General features: G+C 40.6%; 1 protein-coding gene across 1 annotated transcript in view; it reads left to right on the top strand.

Moving 5' to 3' along the window:
* SLX9 (SLX9 ribosome biogenesis factor) overlaps positions 1-22,598 on the top strand; it is a 271,516-nt gene that overhangs the window by 232,176 nt on the left and 16,742 nt on the right. The window contains exon 5 of the mRNA XM_089671909.1: positions 1,069-1,140. Coding sequence (XP_089528035.1) covers positions 1,069-1,140 — 72 coding nt within the window. The remainder of the gene's footprint in view (positions 1-1,068; positions 1,141-22,598) is intronic.

Below are 22,598 nucleotides of genomic sequence, written 5' to 3' on the forward strand. Positions count from 1 at the left end.
TTTTTTGTGTGAGCAAATTAAAAATACTTGTTTACAATCAATGGCCCCCATTTGTGGAACTATTTTGGCCCCCATACTGGCAGTCCCCAGGTTATGAACAAGATAGGTTCTGTAGGTTTGTTCTTAAGTTGAATTTGTATATTCCTAAGTTGGAACAGGTACATTTTTTTAAGTGTAACTCCAGCCACAAAAATATTTTTGGGTTTTGGATAGCATAGGGAAGGATTAACGGTCCATGCAATGGTGTGGTATTGCAGACAGGTCCGCCGAACTGTATGCGGCAGCATGCAAAGGGCAAAAAGATGGCCATCGAGCAGTTTCCAGGACCAGCGAGAGTTTGCATTTCCCTTTAAAAACCTAACTGTTTGTACTGCACATATGTGACAGAACGAATGAAAAACTGATTAATTTATGTCCCTTAAATGACTTATTGTTCAAAATTCGGTCAATACAATCATGTGTTTGTTATTTGAAAACAAGTTTGAATGGTTTTTCAGCTGGTTTATGGTTAGTATTTGGAAATATCACTTTTACGAAAACTTGACTGTTACTGGAAATCATATTCATTACATCTTTGTATAAAGCAGATGCAATACTGCTTGTTTCCATCCCTTGACTATAGTTTTGTTTGTTTAGTTGGCTGTATAAATAGTTTTGCAAGTTTAGATAATAATGGAGAAATATCTGCACTTGTTAGTGGGAAATATCAATATATTTATTCTTTAAACTTTTTTAGATGAGTGCAGGAAAGCTTTATTTTTTCTTTAAATCCAGTGTGAAATATTGTTCTCTTGAAAAAAAAAAAAAAGTTCTAATCACCACAAGGCTTGTATGGTGCTTCCTGGAAACTGTCCAGAAGACGGATACTGCTCCCAAAGTTCCAAATATAAACGTCATTTGCTGCTTTCTGCAGAATGTTGGTCTGAGGATCTTCATATTTTATTTCTTATTGTAAACACCTGCAGGCTGTAGAGGGGATCCATTCTTCAACCTAACTGATAGAACATGTGCAGGTAATAACCAGATGCAGGTTGATTCCATTTAATCTTTTTCATGTTCTCCTTTCAGCACAGTGAGGAAGAAAAAGCCCGAACCAACGGATTACAGCAAAATGAGACCTGCCCAGAAACGAAAAATGATGTAAGTGTGTATGTGAATTTATGCTAATTAGGGAGATTTACATCAATTATCTAATTGCAATGTCTACGTGCTGCCTCGCCTTTTGTAGCTCATTTTAATTCTGTCCACATCTGGAACTGTTGACCAAAAGTGACTTCTAGCTGAACCTTGAGGCAAAGGGCTAAATACACATTTTTTAACATAAACACAGGAACTGGTTAACTTGTTATGAAGGATTTCTAATTTTGTATAGAGTATCTTGTACTCCAGTCTCCCATGCCTGATAGCACAGGCTGATCCTAAATCTGAAGTTCATCAGCAGCACTGCTTTTCATGAACTGAATCAAAACACATCCCAGCTTACTGTTTGGACAGTGAAGCAGCAGTACACTGATGGGGCCATCCTTTGGTTCACTATGATCTTTCCTGCAGTCAGCATGGCCTTGGCAACACCTGTGCAATGAATGCATGTACCTAGGATAGGAGAATAGCAAAAGGGAATACATTTTTATTTTTTTATTTTTTAAGTGTGTGTTTTGTGTCTTTCCAGGTTATGCTAAAATGCTGTAGTTCAAAGTGACCCATGTCATTCCATTTATCAATACCTGTACATAGGGTCTGCAGGTTCTTACACAGTTACAGCTTTCTAGTAACTGTTAGACAGCAGCTGTAGTATTTGATAGGAAATCAGATTTTTTTAAGTTAACTACTTGGTGCCCAATGTGCCAGTTCTGATGCTTCTCACATACATGTAAAAATCAGCTTTTTTTTTTTTTTTGCTTTTTTTTTTGTAACTAGAAAATTACTTAGAACCCCCAAACATTATATATTATAAGTAAAGGTCCTGGAGACTAAAATGGTGGCTGTAATTCTTATGTTACACAATATTTCCACAGTGATTTATCAAACACAGATTTTCAGGAAAAAAAATCACATTAATGAATTCTAGGGCACAGAAACAATATAATGCCCAATAAATATTTTGGTAAAATATAAAAGATGTTACGCTGAGTAATAGATACCTAAAATGTCATGCTTTAAAATTGCACACACCCATGGAATGGTGACAAACAATATCTACAAATCTCCATAGGAAATATTTTAAAAGCCTTTACAGGTTACTAATTTAGACCTAAACAGAAAGTCTAGTGATAGAATTATTGCTTCCATTCTGACATTTCCAGAGATACCTCTGCACCACATGTGTGGTATAATAATCATTTACATATGTGTGTGGGACCTACATATGGATTTGCATTTGCATGCGTGGACGGGGGTGCTTTAATTTTATTTATTATTCATTTTATTTTACCATGTCTTTTTATACTGTTTCTTTAATTTTTTTAGCAACTTTATTGCTATCACAAGGGATGAACAATATCCCTTGTGATAGCATGGCCTCATTTGATTAGTTGCTTTACAAGCCAATAACTGCTTGTAAACAACAAACTGCAGCTAGCAGTGACAAAACCTCGCTTTCGGTTTCATATACCATAGAGATGATCAGAGAACAGATGTTCCTTCTTCTCTATGGTAAGCTGGACTGACAGGCCCACATAGGTCCCTGGCTCCCCTGTGGAACAGTAGAGGCTGGGAAAGCCGGTGACCGGCGGCATGAGCCGTAAGCTCCTGCTGCTGTCAGTCAAACTCCTATGAGGAGGAAGCGGGGGTGTGGTATATGGCTTACCAGTCCTCAGATAGTTGTGACTGCATTTTATGTTTTTCAAGTTTTTTTTTTTTTCTTCTTATTTCAACATGGTGATTATGTCACCACACTTCCACACACCCTACTATGTCAGGACATCAGAAACAGGAGTGTAATACAGGACTACACCCCTCTGCCTTTATTAATAACATAGGGGGTATGATTTTGTAGCTGTCAGAAATAGCTAAGAGCAGTAAAGTTGATATGATACTCATGTGATTTCTGGCAAAATCACAAGTATTTTTTGCGCTTATCAAACAGTTATAACAAAAACAGTTTGCATGCCAAAATGATTTTCATACCATTTGTTAGACACACTTAGGACCATCATTAGGTGTTTCTTACCCTGCATTTATTTAAAACTCAGACATATGTAACCTTTTTGTATAATTAATATTATTTGAGATTTTTTTTTTATAAACTATTTTCCCTTCTTTGTCCTGGGGACAGGAATACCAAATATGTGTAGGTTTTGATATATACAGTCAGGTCCATAAATATTGGGACATCGACACAATTCTAACATTTTTGGCTCTATACACCACCACAATGGATTTGAAATGAAACAAGATGTGTTTTAACTGCAGACTGTCAGCTTTAATATGAGGGTATTTACATCCAAATCAGGTGAACGGTGTAGGAATTACAACAGTTTGCATATGTGCCTCCCACTTGTTAAGGGAGCAAAAGTAATGGGACAGAATAATAATCATAAATCAAACTTTCACTTTTTAATACTTGGTTGCAAATCCTTTGCAGTCAATTACAGTCTGAAGTCTGGAACGCATAGACATCACCAGACGCTGGGTTTCATCCCTGGTGATGCTCTGCCAGGCCTCTACTGCAACTGTCTTCAGTTCCTGCTTGTTCTTGGGGCATTTTCCCTTCAGTTTTGTCTTCAGCAAGTGAAATGCATGCTCAATCGGATTCAGGTCAGGTGATTGACTTGACCATTGCATAACATTCCGCTTCTTTCCCTTAAAAAACTTTGGTTGCTTTTGCAGTATGCTTTGGGTCATTGTCCATCTGCACTGTGAAGCGGCGTCCAATGAGTTCTGAAGCATTTGGCTGAATATGAGCAGATAATATTGCCCAAAACACTTCAGAATTCATCCTGCTGCTTTTGTCAGCAGTCACATCATCAATAAATACAAGAGAACCAGTTCCATTGGCAGCCATACATGCCCACGCCATGACACTACCACCACCATGCTTCACTGATGAGGTGGTATGCTTAGGATCATGAGAAGTTCCTTTCCTTCTCCATACTCTTCTCTTCCCATCACTCTGCTACAAGTTGATCTTGGTCTCATCTGTCAATAGGATGTTGTTCCAGAACTGTGAAGACTTTTTTAGATGTCATTTGGCAAACTCTAATCTGGCCTTCCTGTTTTTGAGACTCACCAATGGTTTACACCTTGCGGTGAACCCTCTGTTTTCACTCTAGTGAAGTCTTCTCTTGATTGTTGACTTTGACACACATACACCTACCTCCTGGAGAGTGTTCTTGATCTGGCCAACTGTTGTGAAGGGTGTTTTCTTCACCAGGGAAATAATTTTTCGGTCATCCACCACAGTTTTCCGTGGTCTTCCGGGTCTTTTGGTGTTGCTGAGCTCACCGGTGCGTTCCTTCTTTTTAAGAATGTTCCAAACAGTTGTTTTGGCCACGCCTAATGTTTTTACTATCTCTCTGATGGGTTTGTTTTGTTTTTTCAGCCTAATGATGGCTTGCTTCACTGATAGTGACAGCTCTTTGGATCTCATCTTGAGAGTTGACAGCAACAGATTCCAAATGCAAATAGCACACTTGAAATGAACTCTGGACCTTTTATCTGCTCATTATAATTGGGATAATGAGGGAATAACACACACCTGGCCACGGAACAGCTGAGAAGCCAATTGTCCCATTACTTTTGGTCCCTTAACAAGTGGGAGGCACATATGCAAACTGTTGTAATTCCTACACCGTTCACCTGATTTGGATGTAAATACCCTCAAATTAAAGCTGACAGTCTGCAGGTAAAGCACATCTTGTTTGTTTCATTTTAAATCCATTGTGGTGGTGTATAGAGCCAAAAATGTTAGAATTGTGTCGATGTCCCAATATTTATGGACCTGACTGTACAGTGCTCAGCATATATGAGTGCACCCCAACAGATTTGTCATTGGTTGCAAACAAGATTTGTTCATTTACACACGCAAAAAATTATTCTTCCTAACAAATTCATTCAAGACCATGTTGCAAAAATGAATACACTCCAATGAAAATCTTGGGAGCAAAGCTAAATTTAAGACCACAAAATCCTAATTCACAAGAATTCAACAGGTGAGTCTAATTATTCATTAAACAGGTGTCAGGCAGACAGTTGATTATAAAAGGGCATTATTTAACAATGAAAACCCCTTCCCATTTCATGCTGTCAGCAATGGCACCACATAGAAGAGAAATTTAACAAGGCCTGAGAAAGAAAATAATTTCTTTACACAGGAAAGGTGAAGGCTACAAGAAGATCAGCAAAGCTTTATTCATCAGTCATAATACTGTAGCAGAAGTGATACAAAAATTTAACAAAGATGGAACTGCAACCCATCCCACCAAGATAAATGTTTTTGGAATTGATGGCTTCAAAACTGTATGGAGTTGCAAAACTGTGGCATACAATGAAAAAAACATGGTGCCTACAGTGAAACAGTGTCCTTCTGTGGGGCTGTATGGATGCTGCTAGTGTTGGGGAGCTGCATTTCGTTGATGGTATCATGAATTCACATATGTGCTGCTCTATATTAAAAGAGGAGATGCTATCATCACTACTTGCTCTTGGTTGTCGTGCACTTTTACAACATGACGATGTTCCAAAACACACATCTAATGACACTGTTGCATTCCTGAAGAAGAACAGGGTGAAAGTGATTCATTGGCCAAGTATGATCTGAACCCAGTCGAACACCTATGGGGAATTCTGAAGAGACAAGTTGAGCATCACTCTCCATCCTGCATCCAGGCTCTAAAAGGGGTCGTTCTTGAAGAATGGAAAAAGATAGATGTTGCAATATGTCACCAACTTGTTTATTCCATGCCTAGAAGACTTGGTGCTGTCCTTACAAATCATGGAGGTCATACAAAATACTAGATGTAGTAGTTTTTTGTTGAGGGGTGTATTCATTTTTACATCAACTATTTTAAGTAAAACTGAAGGGTTTGTAATTTAAGTTATTAACCTTACTTTCATGTAATGAGCTAATCAAATGTTGTATAAAATGCAGTTTTATCAAAATGTTGGAAATTGTACTGTTAATAGAAATATTGCTTAAAATCTTACTTTTCAAAAGGGGTGTACTGATTTATGCTGAGTTCCTTCACTGGAACTAAGGGGCCAAGCCCAGCCCCTGAAAATCAACCCCACACATTAATCCTCCCTCCACCAAATTTTACACTTGGCACAATGCATTCAGGCAAGTACTGTTCTCCTGGCAACCTCCAAACCTAGAAACGTCCATCTTATTGCCTGACAGGGAAGCATGATTCATCACTCCAGAGAACACGTCTCCACTCTTCTGAGTCCAGTGGCGGCGTACTTCATAACAACTGCATCCGATGCTTTGATTTGCACTTGGTGATTTAAGGCTTGGATGCAGCTGCTTGACCATGGAAACCCATTCTATGAAGCTTTCTACCCACTGTTGTGCTAATCTGAAGACCACACAAAGTTTGGAGATCTTTAGCTAATGACTCTGCAGACAGTTGGCGACTTCTGTGCGCTTCAGCATACACTGACCCCGCGCTTTCATTTTATGTGGCCTGCCTTCTCATGGCTTAGTTGCTGTTGTTCCCAGTTGCTTCCAATTTGTAATATCACTAACCATTGATGGAATATTTAGTAACAAGGAAATTTCACGGATGGACTTATTGCACAAGTGGCAACCTATCACGGCACCACGGAATTCACTGAACTCCTGAGAGCGACTTATTCGTTCACAATTGTTTGTAGAAGCAGTCTGCATGCCTAGGTACTTGATTTTTACCTGTGGCCATGGAGGTGATTGGAACACCTGAATCCAACGATTTGGATGGGGGGGGGGGGTCGTCGCAATACTTTTGGCAATCTAGTGTATGTGTGGACAGGAGATTAAGCCACCAGTATTACTTTCCTGGACTAATTTCAGACACTGGGTAAGGGTCTTTAGCTATTGACTTTGCAGACTTCTATGCACTGTGCACTTCAGCTTGCACTGACCCTGCTCTGTGATTGTACGTGGCCTACCATTTGGTGGTTAAGTTGCTGTTGTTTCCACTTTATTAACCACTTGCCCTCCAGAGCATTTACCCCCTTCCTGACCAGGCCATTTTTTTGCGATACAGAGCTGCGTTACTTTAACTGAAATTGCACGATCATGCAATGCTGCACCCAGATGAAATTTATGTCCTTTTTTCCAACAAATAGAGCTTTCTTTTGGTGGTATTTGACTGTCTCTGCGGTTTAAATTTTTTGTGCTATACAAAAAAAAACAATATTTTTAGAAAAAAACAATATTTTTGACTTTGCTATTAAACATGCCCAGTAAAAAATTTTTTTTAAATCAAATTTCATCATAATTTTAGGCTAAAATGTATTTAGTTACGTCTTTGCTAAAAAAAAATAAAAATCTCAATACGTGTAAATTAATTGGGTTACATGAAAGTTGTAATGTCTACAAATGGCGGTATGGATACTGGAATTATTTTTTTTTTCATACTAGTAATGGCATCAATCAGCGACTTATAGCATGACTGCTATGGGCATTCTGACACTAGGGGGGGAACTGTCACTGACATCCCCAGTGACACCAATACTGTGATCACTGCTAATAAAAAGCACTGACACTGTACTAATGACACTGGGCAGGAAGGGGTTAACATCTGGGGCAATCAAAAGGTTAACTGTGTGCTGTGCTTTGTAAGCGCATTGCTTTGTATTGCTTTCCTATGCAGAGCAATACAAACCAATGTGCAGGAGCTGACGGGAGAGATCTGTATTGTTTACATACAGGTCTCTACACTGTCGGTGATACAAGTCAGTCACCGGCCGGGTCCTGGAGAACGACAGATGATGCCACCAATGGTGGCGCGAGCGCCCCCTACCAGGAAATGGAAACTCATATATATATATATATATATATATATATATATATATATACACATATGTGTGTGTGATTTTGCGCAGCCATGCCACCCTCGGCTATAGGGCGGCAGGAAAGCAGTTATAATACCACTAACAGTTGACTGAGGAATATTTAGTAGCAAGGAAATTTCATGGATGGACTTATTGCACAGGTGGCAACCTATCACGGTACCACATTTGAATTCACTGAGCTCCTGAGAGTGACCCATTCTTTCACAAATGTTTGTAGAAGCAGTCTGCATGCCTAGGTGCTTGATTTATACACCTGTGGCCATGGAAGTGATTGGAGCACCTGAGGGTGTCCCAATACTGTTGGCAATATAGTGTATGTCAATGCTGTATGGTGGACAAGCAAGTGTGTATATTAAAATTTAAAAATATTTTCTAAGTGTTTATGATAATAGGCATTTTCCATCCCTGTGTTTCAATTCAGTAGCTGCAATTTATGGAAGATTTTTCAAGGGACTTTTTTGTGAATTCCACACTGTAGACTGTCGGTCACAGAGTTCTCTTCTGTTTACAGGTAAAGTTGCTGTGAGCAAAGAGAAGCTATTAAATGTACCAGGCAACAAGGTTTGTTGCTGTGCACAAACTTTACTTTGATTACTATGTTGGTGATCATATGATCTCTCATCACCCTGTGTTTACAGCCTGCTACAATCTGTTACAGCTGAAACTGAGAGAACTTTTTTACATAAAGCATGTTAAGGCAAAAAAGAAAATTCTGATCGTACAGTAAATCATTGCCACTGGGTTATATGCAGCTACCATCAGGTGAATGGACACTGGCAAAAAGGCTGCAGGGACACCCCCCTATATAACCCCTCCCGTTCTCAGCTAGCCTTTTTGATATTGTATGTTGCTACTGTCTTTAAGTGATGGACCTGTTCTATCTACCGAGAGAAGCTCACCTTCTTGAATGAAAGTTTTTTCACTCTCTCACACTATATGTATTCTTCCAAAATAATTTTTGATCTTTTAGCTGCATTATAGCCATTGCTGCTTTCTAAGCAACTCCCGGATCAGTTTATATCTTCTCAGAACCTTGGCCGGCCTATAGTGTTGCTTTGTGCTGAATTCTGCTGTGCACTCCCTTTTGCACGTATTGCGAATGTGGCATTAGCCAAAAGTTGCTCTACAGGTTCACAGCCATGGTGTGCAGCCTTGTCTCTGAGAACTCATGGAGGAAGTGTGCCACAGTGGTGGAGAGTGAAGCCAAGATAGGCTTAGATCCCTGTTATTCCTGCTACTGGATTTGGGAGTCAAGAGAAAAAGCCTTTTAAACATTCTACTAGGGTGCATATTTTATTCTGTTTTTGGTGTGCTGAGACTACTGTTCACTCTTTTTATGGTGCCACGGGCAGACACTTCAGCATGGCCAAGGGTAATTGCTTTGGCACCTGTTTATCAGTCCTGCTGGAGGGTGCCTGATGGGGACACTCTTTAACCACTTCAAGTCCGGACACTTTTACCCCCTTCCTGTCCAGGCCAATTTTCAGCTTTCAGCGCTATCGCACTTTGAATGACAATTGCGCGGTCATGCAACACTGTACCCATATGAATTTTTTACCATTTTTTTGAGACCGATAAAGCTTTATTTTGGTGGTATTTATTCACCACTGGGATTTTTATTTTATTTGCTATAGAAATGAAAATGTCCAAAAAAATTTTTAAAGTGTTTTTCTTATAAAATTTTGCAAATAAATAATTTTTAATTATAAATCTTGGCCAAAATTTATTCAGTTATCTTTTTAGTAAAACAAAATAACCCAAATTAGTTTATAACCAAAAATTATAATTTAAAAAAAAAAGTTTACTTTTTTTTAATTTTTTTTATATTTGTTTTTTGTTTTTTTACATACAGTTACCCTAGCAATACAGTGTCACCATAGTGACACTGTACTACTTGTGGGGGGTGATGATTTTTTTTTTTTTTACACTGATTGCTTTTACACCCATAAAGGCTGTAAAAGCAATAATTTCTCCTTCTCTCTGGCTGCATTCTTGAAGCCATTGAGAAATACTGTGTGAGCTGTGATTGGTCACAGCTTGTCACATGGTACAAGGCTGTTGTGAATAGCCTTGTACCATGTGACCTCTGTGAGCATTCACAGATTTCACACGTAGTAGGAAATGATGTCAGAAGTGACATCTTGCTTACTACTCTGCATGTGATCACTAATTGGCCAATCAGTGATTCAAATGATTGGAACCTCACACAGAGGTCCTGTACGACGACCAGTGTTCCACTGTGTCCGGCGGACACAGCGGGCACAGGATCGCGGTGCTGCGCGCTCCCTGTATGTCCCCACAACATACAAAAACAAACAGCCTTTTTGCAGGTGCACGACAGTGCCATTAACTCTTAATGGCACCCCCATGCATCCTGCAAACATGCATGCACTTTGGCGCTCATTCGCTTGCAGAGTACCATGTGATTTGGTGCGGTGCACTCCTTTTGTGTATTTTTTGCAGACCCAGGATGGTAAAGGCAAACCGTTCAGCCACGTTTTAGCACCCTCAACCACTGACCTAGACAAGGAGATGAAGCTATTGTGTACACATGTTACAATGCTTTGCTTTTCAGCCAAAGCAAACATCAAACAAACAAACCAATCAGCCTTCAGGTTTATTGTCAAAGCTTAATTGAATAAGCTGATGTTAGAAGCTGATTGGCTACCACGCAGAGCTGCACCAGAGTTTGCACTCTCCAGTTTTAGTATGTCAACCCCACTGTATTTTGAGCTCGGAATTTCTAAGCATGTGGTATCGGCCATCCCTACCTACTGCATTTCTGATAGATTACAAAGAACACAGACCTCTTCTCATCTTTTCCTCCCCGTATCTCCATAACATATCCTTATCCTGCATAGGGAGTTAAGCTCACAAGATTTCTGGCAAAATTAAAGTATTATTAAACCCAGGACCCTGAATTCACTCTATCTGGTCTCCCATAATACACACTACATGGAAATGCAATTATTTTAGTAAATATAAACTGCTAAATACCTTTTCTCCTCAGAAGTTACAGCAGTCTTGTTCAGCAGAGCACTGTTTAAAGCTTGTAGGTGGAGTTTTTTCTGCTCTAGAAGAACGCAGAACCCCTGACCTCTGTCTGGACAGTTCTGTGCTGATCACATACACTCTCCCAAGAAAAAAAAAACCCTTTCTAGCAATGCACACCAAATAGCATGTGCAGAGTGACTCCACACAATATGTCTTATCTGGAGATAAGATAAGCAGAAGGGGAGGATCAGAGAAGTCAGGATCAAACAGCATTTTTTTACACAATGTAGCAGATTAACCCCTTTCCACAGTGAGTATAACAAACATGCTCTACTGCATATTCAAACTGATTTTAGTGTTGTGGGTTTAGTAACACTTTAAGTCTCGGTTCACACTGCCGTGACCTGGGATCTGAGTTGTGAGATCCCAAGTTGCATGATATGTGAAATCCCATGTTAGTCAATGAGAACTGTCTTAGTAGTTCAGTAGTTAGCACTACTGAAGTCACTCCGACTTTAGAAAAGGTTCCTGTACTACTTCAAGTTGACTTCTATCCAACTTGTGCCCACAGACTTTAACCACTTGCCCTGCAGAGGATTTATCCCCCTTCCTGACCAGGCCATGTTTTGCAATATGGCGCTGCGTTATTTTAACTGACAATTGCGCAGTCATGCAATGCTGTACATAAATAAAATGTATGTCCTTTTTTCCCACAAATAGAGCTTTCGTTCAGTGGTATTCGATCACTTATGCATTTTTTTATTTTTTGTGCTTTACACAAAAAATGACTGACAATATTGAAAAAAAACTAAAATTTTTACTTTTTGCTATAAAACATATCCAGTAAAACATTTCTAAAAAATCAAATTTCGTCATAAATTTAGGCCAAAATGTATTCTGCTACGTCTTTACTAAAAAAAATAGTCCCAATACATGTAAATTAGTTGGTTTTCATGAAAGTTATAGTGTCTACAATTGGCGGTATATATACTGGATTTTTTGTTTTTTTTTATGCTAGTAATGGCGGCGATCAGCTACTTATAGTGGTACTGCGGCAGGCATTCTGACACTGGGTGGGAACTGGCTAACTGCCACTGGCATCTCAATGACACTAATACAATGATCAGTGCTAATAAAAATGAATTAAAATGAAATAAATGAAATAAAAATGTACCAATGACACTGGGCATGAAGAGGTTAACATCTGGGGCAATCAAAGAGTTAACTGTGTGCTCTTTTACTAGGGAAACATGCTGCTGTGTATTTCTCTGCTGTGCAGAGAAATACACAGCAGCATGTTATTGCTGGCAGGAGAGAGACCAGTTAGTGTTACTCAGCGATTGCCAGGTGCCAGAGGGGAATCTCCAGCCGGGACCCGATGATTTACATCTGTAGCCGCCAATGGCAGTGCGGGTAGGGCAGTGCGCATGCCCCCTACCCAGAAATGCAAATATATACGTGATTGTGCGCAGCCCTGCCACCCTGTAGCAGTATTTCTGCTATAGGGCGGAGGAGAATCGGTTAATGGACGTTGCCTCCAAGTTGGATCCTCACCTATATTAATGTGATTTGGATCTAACATTACAGTAAGATTACCTAGACATTCCCTGAAAGTTGCTTTAAAGTTGCTTCAAATTATTACTAAAGTCGCACTGTAAGTCGCATGACTTTCAGGTCGCAGTAGTGTGAATCAAGACTAAGAGCAATATAAGCTCTGTTAGTGAAAATTACAAAAAAATATCCCAGACAATTACTGAACTGTGTTTGAATACATTTAGCAACTTTTTCAGCTAAACACTTTCAATTGTATATTAAACAGACTAAAATGGAGCAAATAAAAGAAGTTCACAGAGTTTACATACACCTAAACGTGCTTCTTATGGGGGATGTGTGCAGGTGTTTAAAAAAAAAAAAAAAGATCTAAAATATACCTAAAATCCACATATGAAAAGGATTGATGTGATGGGCTTGATATACTAAAGTAGAAGAGGTAAAAATGTTTGTATGTTGTTCTGTTGATTGTCTGAGAGTCTGGGCAGAATGGGAGGGTAGCCAGGTGCGGCTGGGGAGCAGTAAAACCAGGCGGATGAATAGCGGATTTACTGCCCGCCTAAAAATATTGCCCCCTCCTCCCTGCTTGTCAAACACCTCCTGAAAAAATCTGAACATGAATTGCTTTTCTGAAGAGTGTCAGTGCCTGCTGCAGCATGGATTGCTTTTTAGAGGAGTGGCAGTGCCTGCTGCACTTTTGAACAAGCCCTAAAGGGTTTGGAAATATAAAATGGGGTAAAACTAGGAAGTGTAAACTAGTTGGGCAAATATACATGTGTTTGTGCCAATGTCTTTTAAATGATGTTCCAACAATCTTGTCATTGTAATTTTTTTATACAGTTGTGTATGTTTCCCTACTTGGATATAGCAGTACAGAATGACTTCATACAGTGGCACTTAAATGCCATTTTCATAAGTTTTTGTCTGAAAGGCCACTGAATAAAGCAAATACTTGGGAGTCCACATATCCACAGATCTCACCAGACTTTGAGTGCAATTACACAGCACTCCTACAAGACACACTACACAAAGTGTTACTAAACCCAGGACCCTGCATTCACTATATTATGTCTTCCACAGTACACAGAACATGGAAATGCAACTATTTTAGTAAATTTATACTGCTTAATACCTTTTCTCATCAGCAGTTAGAGCAGTCTTGTGACTTCTATCAGTGTCCAGCAGAGCACTGGTTAAAACGTTTAAGAGTAGTTTTCATTCTCCCCTGATTGTCCTATGTGGCTGCATAACCCCTGACCCTCTGTCTGGACAGCACTAATTGGCCCTGTGCTGATCACATGCACTCTTCCAAGAAAAAAAAAATTATCTATTAATACACACCAAACTGAGCATGTGCAGTTTGCCCCCAAGGCTATGTTCTGTCAACAGATGGATCGGGGACAGTAGAAAAAGGGGAGGATCTGAGAAGACCAGATCAAACCTCTTTTTTACACAATGTGGAGGATTAACCCCGTAGGTTCCACAGAGTATAACAAGCATGCTTTACTGCATATACAGACTGATTTTACTGTTATTATTATTATACAGGATTTGTATAGCGCCAACAGTTTGCTCAGTGCTTTACAATATAACAGGAGACAATACAGCAACATTACAGTTCAATACAAGATGGATTTGAGGGCCCTGCTCCTTGGAGCTTACAATCTAGGAGGGAGGGGCTAGTGGTACAAAAGGTAGTAACTATGAGGGATGGACTGGTTGGAAGAGTAGAAGATTCCAGTATTCGCTGAGAGCAGGATAGGCTTCCCTGAAGAGAGAGGTTTTCAGAGATCGCCTAAAAGTGAGCAGAGTAGACGATAGTCTGATAAATTGGGGTAGATAGTTCCAGAGGATGGGGGAAGCTCTGGAGAAGTCCTGCAGATGAGCATGGGAGGAGACAAGGGAGCTAGAGAGTAGGAGGTCTTGCGAGAAGCGGAGAATACGGTTTGGGTGATATTTAGAGACAAGATCGGTGATGTAATTTATAAATGGCTTTATATGTTATTGTTAGTGTTTTGAATTTTATCTGTTGGGCAATGGGAAGCCAGTGGAGGGATTGGCAGATACAGAATGGTTAGTAAAGTGGATGAGTCTGGCAGCAGCATTCATGATAGACTGAAGAGGGGATAGCCTGCGATGAGGTAGTCCAATGAGGAGGGAGTTACAATAGTCAAGGTGAGATATAACAAGGGAGTGAATAAGTTGCTTAGTGGTTTCTGAGGTTAGGAACGGGCATATCTTGGAGATGTTGCGGAGGTGAAGTCTGCAAGATTTGGACAGTGATTGGATTTGTGGCTGAAAGGACAGATGGGAGTCTAGGATTACACCTGTTGTGGGTTTAGTAACACTTTAAAGAATGGTCTTATAAAAAGCACTCATGGCTTGGTCGCAAAACATTTTTGAAGATGAATATGCTACCACGGTTTTAAAGTTTTTTTTCACTTTGGCTAGAGCAAGGGAGAGTTATAACCTGTCAGATTTATTTGTTTATTTTTGCCATTGTTAAAAGTTCCCTTCACTTTCTGTGCCACAGCCAAACATGAAGTGAGAGGAAATTCCAGCAAATTAAGGGAATGTCTTGGGGACCCAAAGGTCATTGGAAGATTTCCCGTCTATTTCTTTTCTGGGGACAACCCAAATTTAGGGATTTTCTTTTGCTCTCACTTTCAATAATAATGGTAAACCGGACAAATGGAGAGGGTGAATCTTCTTAACGGGGGCACAGACAGCATGAAAAACTGACAGGTTTTCTAATCCGTCTGCAATCTATCAAAAATGTAAAAAAAAAGTTTTGCCTTTAGTTATACTTTAATATACAATGCCAGACTTAAATCCACTTTGATCCAATACATATAGGCTCATTCCCCTCCCCGCCTGTGGTTTGACATACTAGTCTGCTGTAAACAGTCAGGAGGATTAGGACTCCCTCATTTAAAATTATGCTACAAAGCTGTACTATAAACATGTCATTAACTGGATATTCCGTAGTAAAGACAAACTGTGGGTCAGAAGGAAGACCTCCCCAACTTCCTTCTCCCATCCATAATTTGTGTCTACTCCCTAAGTGCACCATAGATTTTCCTCATTGATTTGGCCGCTGGCTCCAGTAGGTATAACTGAGGGATTTCACCACACATTGTAGTAAAATGAGGCCCATCTTTAGGGGTTTCTCACCCTTTGAAACTCTGCATCCCCATCCCCAAACCCAACCAATTTCCCAACTATACTCTGTCGTCCTGAACCAGGTGTACAGTATCACTCCCTATTCCATTCCCTCAATGGTGTGAGATGTGAATAGTTACCGCACTGAAGATGACCTCCAGAAAAATATTTGTCTTAACATGCAAGCTCAGAATTGTGCCCACAGTGTGGACTCGATGGACCACTCTGTCATTTTCTGTTGTCACTTTTCTATGTTTCTATCCCATAGTCTGGGAAATAAACTTTAAGATCTTATCATGCTTGTACAAATTCCCTTCCATCATAAAAAATATATTTCCCTCAGCCTTGGACCGGTGTTGGTGCTGTGAAGCAAGCATGTTATCTGTCTGATGGTCAAGCCTTTTGATCTCAAGCTTCTTTCAAAAATCTTTACTATATATGAACAAGTTATGGGTCTTAAATTCAGGACAACAACAGAAATTGCACTCCTCTCCTTGATTCCGGGTTCCATCTCTTTTGTGAAGAAAGGCTTGCTACGCTTCTTTCTCCTGGCAACCAGAACCGTGATCTTAATGCACTTAAGCTCAAATCCCCCCCTCTCTCTTAAAGAACGAATCACTGAAATTACACGCCTTCAACACATGGAGGAGTTGACCACATTGTTACATGGCAGATTGGGACATCTCCACTTGGAGTATCTAGATTGCTTTCAATTTCCAAACTTAGTTTTGTAAGTCTGTACATACAGTTGTGGCCAAAATTATTCAACCCCCACTGAAATTGAGTGTTTTGGCCAGTTTGACATTGCTTTTGATCATTCAGTCATCTTGCTTACATTTACATTAAAGAGGCACTTGTAGGTCAGACAAATATAACATAACAGTTATAATGAAATAACCACAAATGTCTTTTCTGTGCTCACAGCATTATCAGTTTTATTCAACCCCCAAGTGACATTCAATCTTAGTACTTAGTACAGCATCCTTTTACAGTTATAACAGCTTTTAAACGTGAAGCATAGCTTGACACAAGTGTCTTGCAGCGATCTACGGGTATCTTCGCCCATTCTTCATGGGCAAAGGCCTCCAGTTCAGTCACATTCTTAGGCTTGCGCACTGCAACTGCTTTCTTTAAGTCCCACCAGAGGTTCTCAATCGGATTTAAGTCTGGTGACTGCGATGGCCACTCCAAAATGTTCCAGCCTTTCCTCTGCAACCATGCTCTAGTGGACTTGGAGGTATGCTTGGGATCATTGTCCTGTTGAAAGGTCCAACGTCTCCCAAGCCTCAGGTGTGTGACGGACTGCATCACGTTTCCATCCAATATCTCCTGGTACTGAAGAGAATTCATGGTACCTTGCACACGCTGAAGCTTCCCTGTACCTGCAGAAGCAAAACAGCCCCAAAGCATGATTGACCCTCCACCATGCTTCACAGTAGGCAAGGTGTTCTTTTCATCATAGGCCTTGTTCTTCCTCCTCCAAACATAGCGTTGATCCATGGGCCCAAACAGTTCTAATTTTGTTTCATCAGTCCACAGAACACTATCCCACAACTTTTGTGGTTTGTCCACATGGCTTTTGGCATACTGCAGTCGACTCTTCTTATTCTTTGGAGACAGCAAGGGGGTACGCCTGGGAGTTCTGGCACGGAGGCCTTCATTACGCAGTGTGCGTCTTATTGTCTGGGCTGAAACTTCTGTACCCACATCTGACAAATCTTTTCTCAGTTCCTCAGCAGTCACACGGGGACTTCTCTCCACTCTACGCTTCAGGTAGCGCACAGCAGTCGAAGTCAGCATCTTCTTTCTGCCACGACCAGGTAGCGTTTCAACAGTGCCCTTTGCCTTGAATTTGCGAATGATGCTTCCTAAGGTGTCTCTTGGTATGTTTAACATCTTTGCAATCTTCTTATAGCCATTGCCCTTCCTGTGAAGAGAAATCACCTCTTCTCTTGTCTTCCTGGACCATTCTCTTGCCTTCACCATGTTTGTAACCACACCAGTAAATGTCTAGAAGGAGCTGAGTATCACAGTCATTTTAAAGCTGCCTAATTGGTGCTTATTATGCTTGATTGCTGCTCGGTGACATCCACAGGTGTTTTCAATACCTGATGGAAAGCACCTGTATGAACCTCTGTTCTTCAGAGTGGTAGTCTTTAAGGGGTTGAATAATTGTGGCAATGAAGAAACCACATAAGAACCATTTACTACTGTATTACATAAACAATTGATGTCATTTTAGTTGCATTTGGGTAGTTACAACGTCCTTGTAGGATTTGATTCTGAATACAATTCCAAATGTACACTATAGTCCCTAAACCCCTTTACAGCATTGGGGGTTGAATAATTTTGGCCACAACTGTAATCTATTGGCCTTGACTGAATCTTATCACCCCCTTGTGGACATAAAGGGGTCCCTCAAACCCCTCCCCCATTTGATTGTACCCTGTCTTACACTATCCCTACTCACTATACAACCTTTCTGTTCCCTGTTTGTTTTTTGTTCTGTTTTTCCTTCTGATACATGGGGTGACCTGAATGCCCACACCACCACAACGTATAATGTAACTCCTATCACAATGGCCCATAGAGCCATAACCTGCTATGCCCATAACACCCAGCTATCAAATGGATCTTTTGAGGAACACTTGAATTTTGCAGACTCTATGACCAGTGCCTTGTCCCATCGTACACACCTTTTGCCCATGTCTTTATATTGAAAATGCCTAATAAACTTTTACTAGTTCAAAACGTTTGCATATTATTGTTGGGTTCATTTTTAATTTTCCTCTGACAGTACAGGTTGTGAGCGAGCTCTTGGCTTGTTCATTTACAATGCAAGACTGTTGGTCTTGCATTGTATATGAAGCTATATTTCCATCAAATTACGGAACACCAAAGAGAAATGACTTTGGTGGACTGGTCTCATGTAGAGAAGGAAGCCTGCAGTAGCAAGGGATAGGGCAGGTAAAACATGCCTTCTGATGGACATCTAGATAAAAATCAGCATTTGGCCCATGTAGTGCAGAGGAAGCCCCTTTGTAAAGAGTTTTTATATTTTTTTTCCCCCCTTGGCTTTAACCAAAATCACAACTGTTTATGTACTGAATCAGTGGTAGATAAAAACCATATGTAAAGGGAGCCAATATTGAATCATTATTCTGCCCTTGATGTTTCTCTCAGCTGTAAGTACACAGAGGAATCTCTTCAATCTCATTCTCTTTTATAAGCTGTGTATGTGAGACATGCCATGAATACCAGGGCAGTGTGATAACTCCATTAAGATATGTGTGCAGTGTGCTGTGTTTTTTCAACAGACAGCCTGCATTTCCCAGTAAAACTCCAGACTAAATAAGAGTAAACATTTTGTGCGCATCCCCCTGCTATTTCAGAGTTTGCTATGTAGTGCAGCATTTGATGGTCAAATGAGTAAAGATACAGGGTAATATTTTGGCTAATGCCAGTTGTGTCCTTCTAAACATGGTCCCCTATATATTATCATGGGCCTACCATCCTGCCTACATTTAAAAGCAAAATCTGAAAAGGTCTTTAACAGTCAAATTGCGCTTTAAAGTAAAACTGTGCTTTACAAAGCAAGTTTCTCCTTTTAAATCCTGGTCCCCCAATTGCAAATGTACCTTTGCTGTCCCTCCAGCTCCATTAAAGTGTTTGTAAACTCTTACATACCCAGTGAGTGACTGGTGATACACAGAGATTAACCACTAGCCTACCGGACACTTATATCCCCTTCCTGCCCATGCCAATTTTCAGCTTTCAGTGCTGTCGCATTTTGAATTACAATTGCGCGGTCATGCAACACTGTACCCATATGAAAATTTTATAATTTTTTTCACACAAATAGAGCTTTCCTTTGGTGGTATGTACTCTTTGCTGGGTGTTTTTTTTTTTTTTGCGCTATAAACAAAGAGCAAAAATTTTGAAAAAATGTCTTTGTTTCTGTTATAAAATCTCCTTCACTGATGTGCATTGATGAGGCTGCACTGATAGGCAGCACTGATAGGCAGCACCGATGGGCACTGATGAGGTGGTACTGATAGGCGGCACTGATGAGCTGGCACTGATAGGCAGCCCTCATGAGCTGGCACTGATATGCAACAATGATGGCCACTGCTGGCTAGGTACTGACTGGCGGCTCTGCTGGGTGGCACTGCAGGGCACTTGTGGGTGGCACTGCTGGGCACTGATCATCAGTGCCGATCCGTCCTCTGACAATTGCTGGTTACTGGTAGCACTTTCCGCACGCTGTCAGTGCAGCCGATAACCGGCAACTGCATTTACCGGTGATCTGCTATGTGATTGACCTTTTACCATATCATGTGATCAGCTGTGTCCGTAGGACATAGCGATCACGTAGATTGCCGGGAATTCATCCTCCCAGAACTGGCCGACCACAGTGTAGCCGTCATTTGGCTATCTGCGGTCAGCAAGTGGTTAAATAAATCCTGCTACATAAGTTGTACCTGTTTATCTACATTCATTTGTCCCCCTACATCCATTCAAAGTGCAGAATTCACACAGGATCTCTCACAGAAAGTTGAAGTTACATCAGTGAGGAGAGCTCTGGGAGCTGATTGGAGGAAAAGGGACACATCCACTTCATACAGGAGCAGAGCTGAGGCTGTCAATCGCAGGCTATGCCCTCCCCTGTCACCATTTTTCTTTCATCAGAAGTGACTCATGCTTATAGACTAAGAACAAGGCAGCGTCCAGAAATAACACTTAGTGCTCTGGTTTGAGACAATCACACACCATAGAGAGATATGTTTTGTTCATATTTCATGTCTGAGGTTTACAACCATTTTAACCAGTTCTCAACCGTGCTATAGCCAAAGGATGGGTTGTGCAATCCTGGGACAACGTCCATAGACATCATTCCAGAATGCGCCCCCGGCAGTGTTCACCCAGCGCCGCCGGTGATAGCTATGTCCTACGGACACAGCTGATCACATGATATTGTAAACAGCCAATCACTTTGGCCTTTTACCACGTGATCAGCTGTGTTCAATGACACAGCAGATCACCGGATAAATACAGTTGCCAGTTATCGGCTGCACTTTCCTCACGCTGTCACAGCGTGAGGAAAGTACTGCCGAGAACTGGCAATTGTCAGCGAAAGGATCGGCATTGATCATCAGGGCACTGATGATCAGTGCCACCCCCCTGTGTCCTGCTATACCGTACATCAGTGCCACCCATCATTGTCACCCATCATTGTCCTGCAGTGCTGCCTATCCGTGCCACCTCATCAGTGCCCATCAGTGCTGCCTATCTGCAGTCTCATCAACGCACATCAGTGAAGGAGAAAAATTACCTGTTTGCAAAATTTTATAATCGAAACAAAGAAAACTTTTTTTTTTTCAAAATTTTTTGCTCTTTTTTGTTTACAGCGCAAAAAATAAAACACCCACTGGCAAGTAAATACCACCAAAAGAAAGCTCTATTTGTGTGAAACAAATGATAAAAATTTCATATGGGTACAATGTTGCATGACCGCGCATTTGTCATTCAAAGTGCGACTAGGCAGGGCAGGAAGGTGGTATAAGTGCCCGGTAGGCAAGTGGTTAAGCTGGTGTTTCTGGAGGATCATGTGAGTTCATGAGCACTGTTGTGTGGCTTAGTGCTGGCATGTGGGGGTGGAAAGATGGTCAACTGTGTCAGCTCTTACTGGAAATGTTTGGAACTTACACAAGGTTGTCTTTCCCCCTTCCATATGGCTAAATGTAACAGCAAAGAGTGCAAGCATAAGTTGCTTGGTAGGGAGGTGCATTAAAGAGAACTTGTTGCATTGTTCACTCCGCCCAAAGGTTCAGCGCAAAAAAAAAAGAAATGAAAGTCTGATGCAAAGTGTTAATGGCAGATCAAGGCGATAATGACAGGATCAAATGATGATTATGTCTGTGCTTTTATGTAAAAAAAAAAAAAAAAAAAGAATTTAATTAGATGTTGAAATAAGGCAACCAGCTGATCCCCTCCCACCTGAGGTTTGTTCGTCTCTAGCCCTAGACCTTTGTGGCCTTTCTACATATCCAGGTTTGAATAAAAACAAATATGTAACTCTCTCTTCCTCCTCTCTTATTGGTCCATAAGGGTTATTTCTTTTATGCTGTGTATAATAATTAGATGGTAGTATGGGTTCTGTCAGAGAAACGAATGCACAGGTGAATAACATTAGATTATATGAGTGCATGTTGCTTGTGTGATCGTACCTTTGTTAAAATAATAATCTGGTTCATGCTGTCCCTGAGTTACATTATCTAAAGCCTGGATGTGCATGTGCTGAGAACTTGCATCAGTTATTATGTCCCTTCGGAGGCAAAAAAAGAGCATGGGATCAGCTGTTAGCATCTGGCAGACAGCCGTCTAACGTGCTTCAGGATTTATTGCCAGCCTGGAAACCTCCTGTATAACCGGTGGGAAACCAATGGAGATGTAGTCAGACAGGGAATAGTGTTGTGCTCTAACCAGTCATAGTGCAGTGTAGAAATCACCAAATAAGGGAAAATAAAGCCTTTTTGCTGCACGTCCAAGTCTCTGTGAAGATTATGTTTTGTAATGTTTAATTTAATTATTGGCTTTTTATTATTCAGATGCAGAGGAGAAAAAGGGTGTAAAATAAATCTCACATATGGCCAAGAGCTGTGGTTTCACTTAAGCTGGCAATAGATGAATCGAAATTTGGTCTGTTCAGCAGATCTATTGATTGACTTCAGTATAACCAGCCTGTTGGGTTTTTTTTCAGTACGATCACTGCTGGTGGCTATATCTGTCAGCAATGATCATTGTATTCTGATGGTGGAGAAACCACCTGCTGTCAGAATACAATAGCATATCTGGAGGCATTCCCCCATCAACATTGGCATGGGTTGAAGGAAATT

The sequence above is a fragment of the Staurois parvus genome, unplaced genomic scaffold (genome assembly GCF_062004578.1).
Source record: "Staurois parvus isolate SC_StPar_1 unplaced genomic scaffold, SC_StPar_1.0 ptg000011l, whole genome shotgun sequence".
NCBI lineage: Eukaryota > Metazoa > Chordata > Amphibia > Anura > Ranidae > Staurois > Staurois parvus.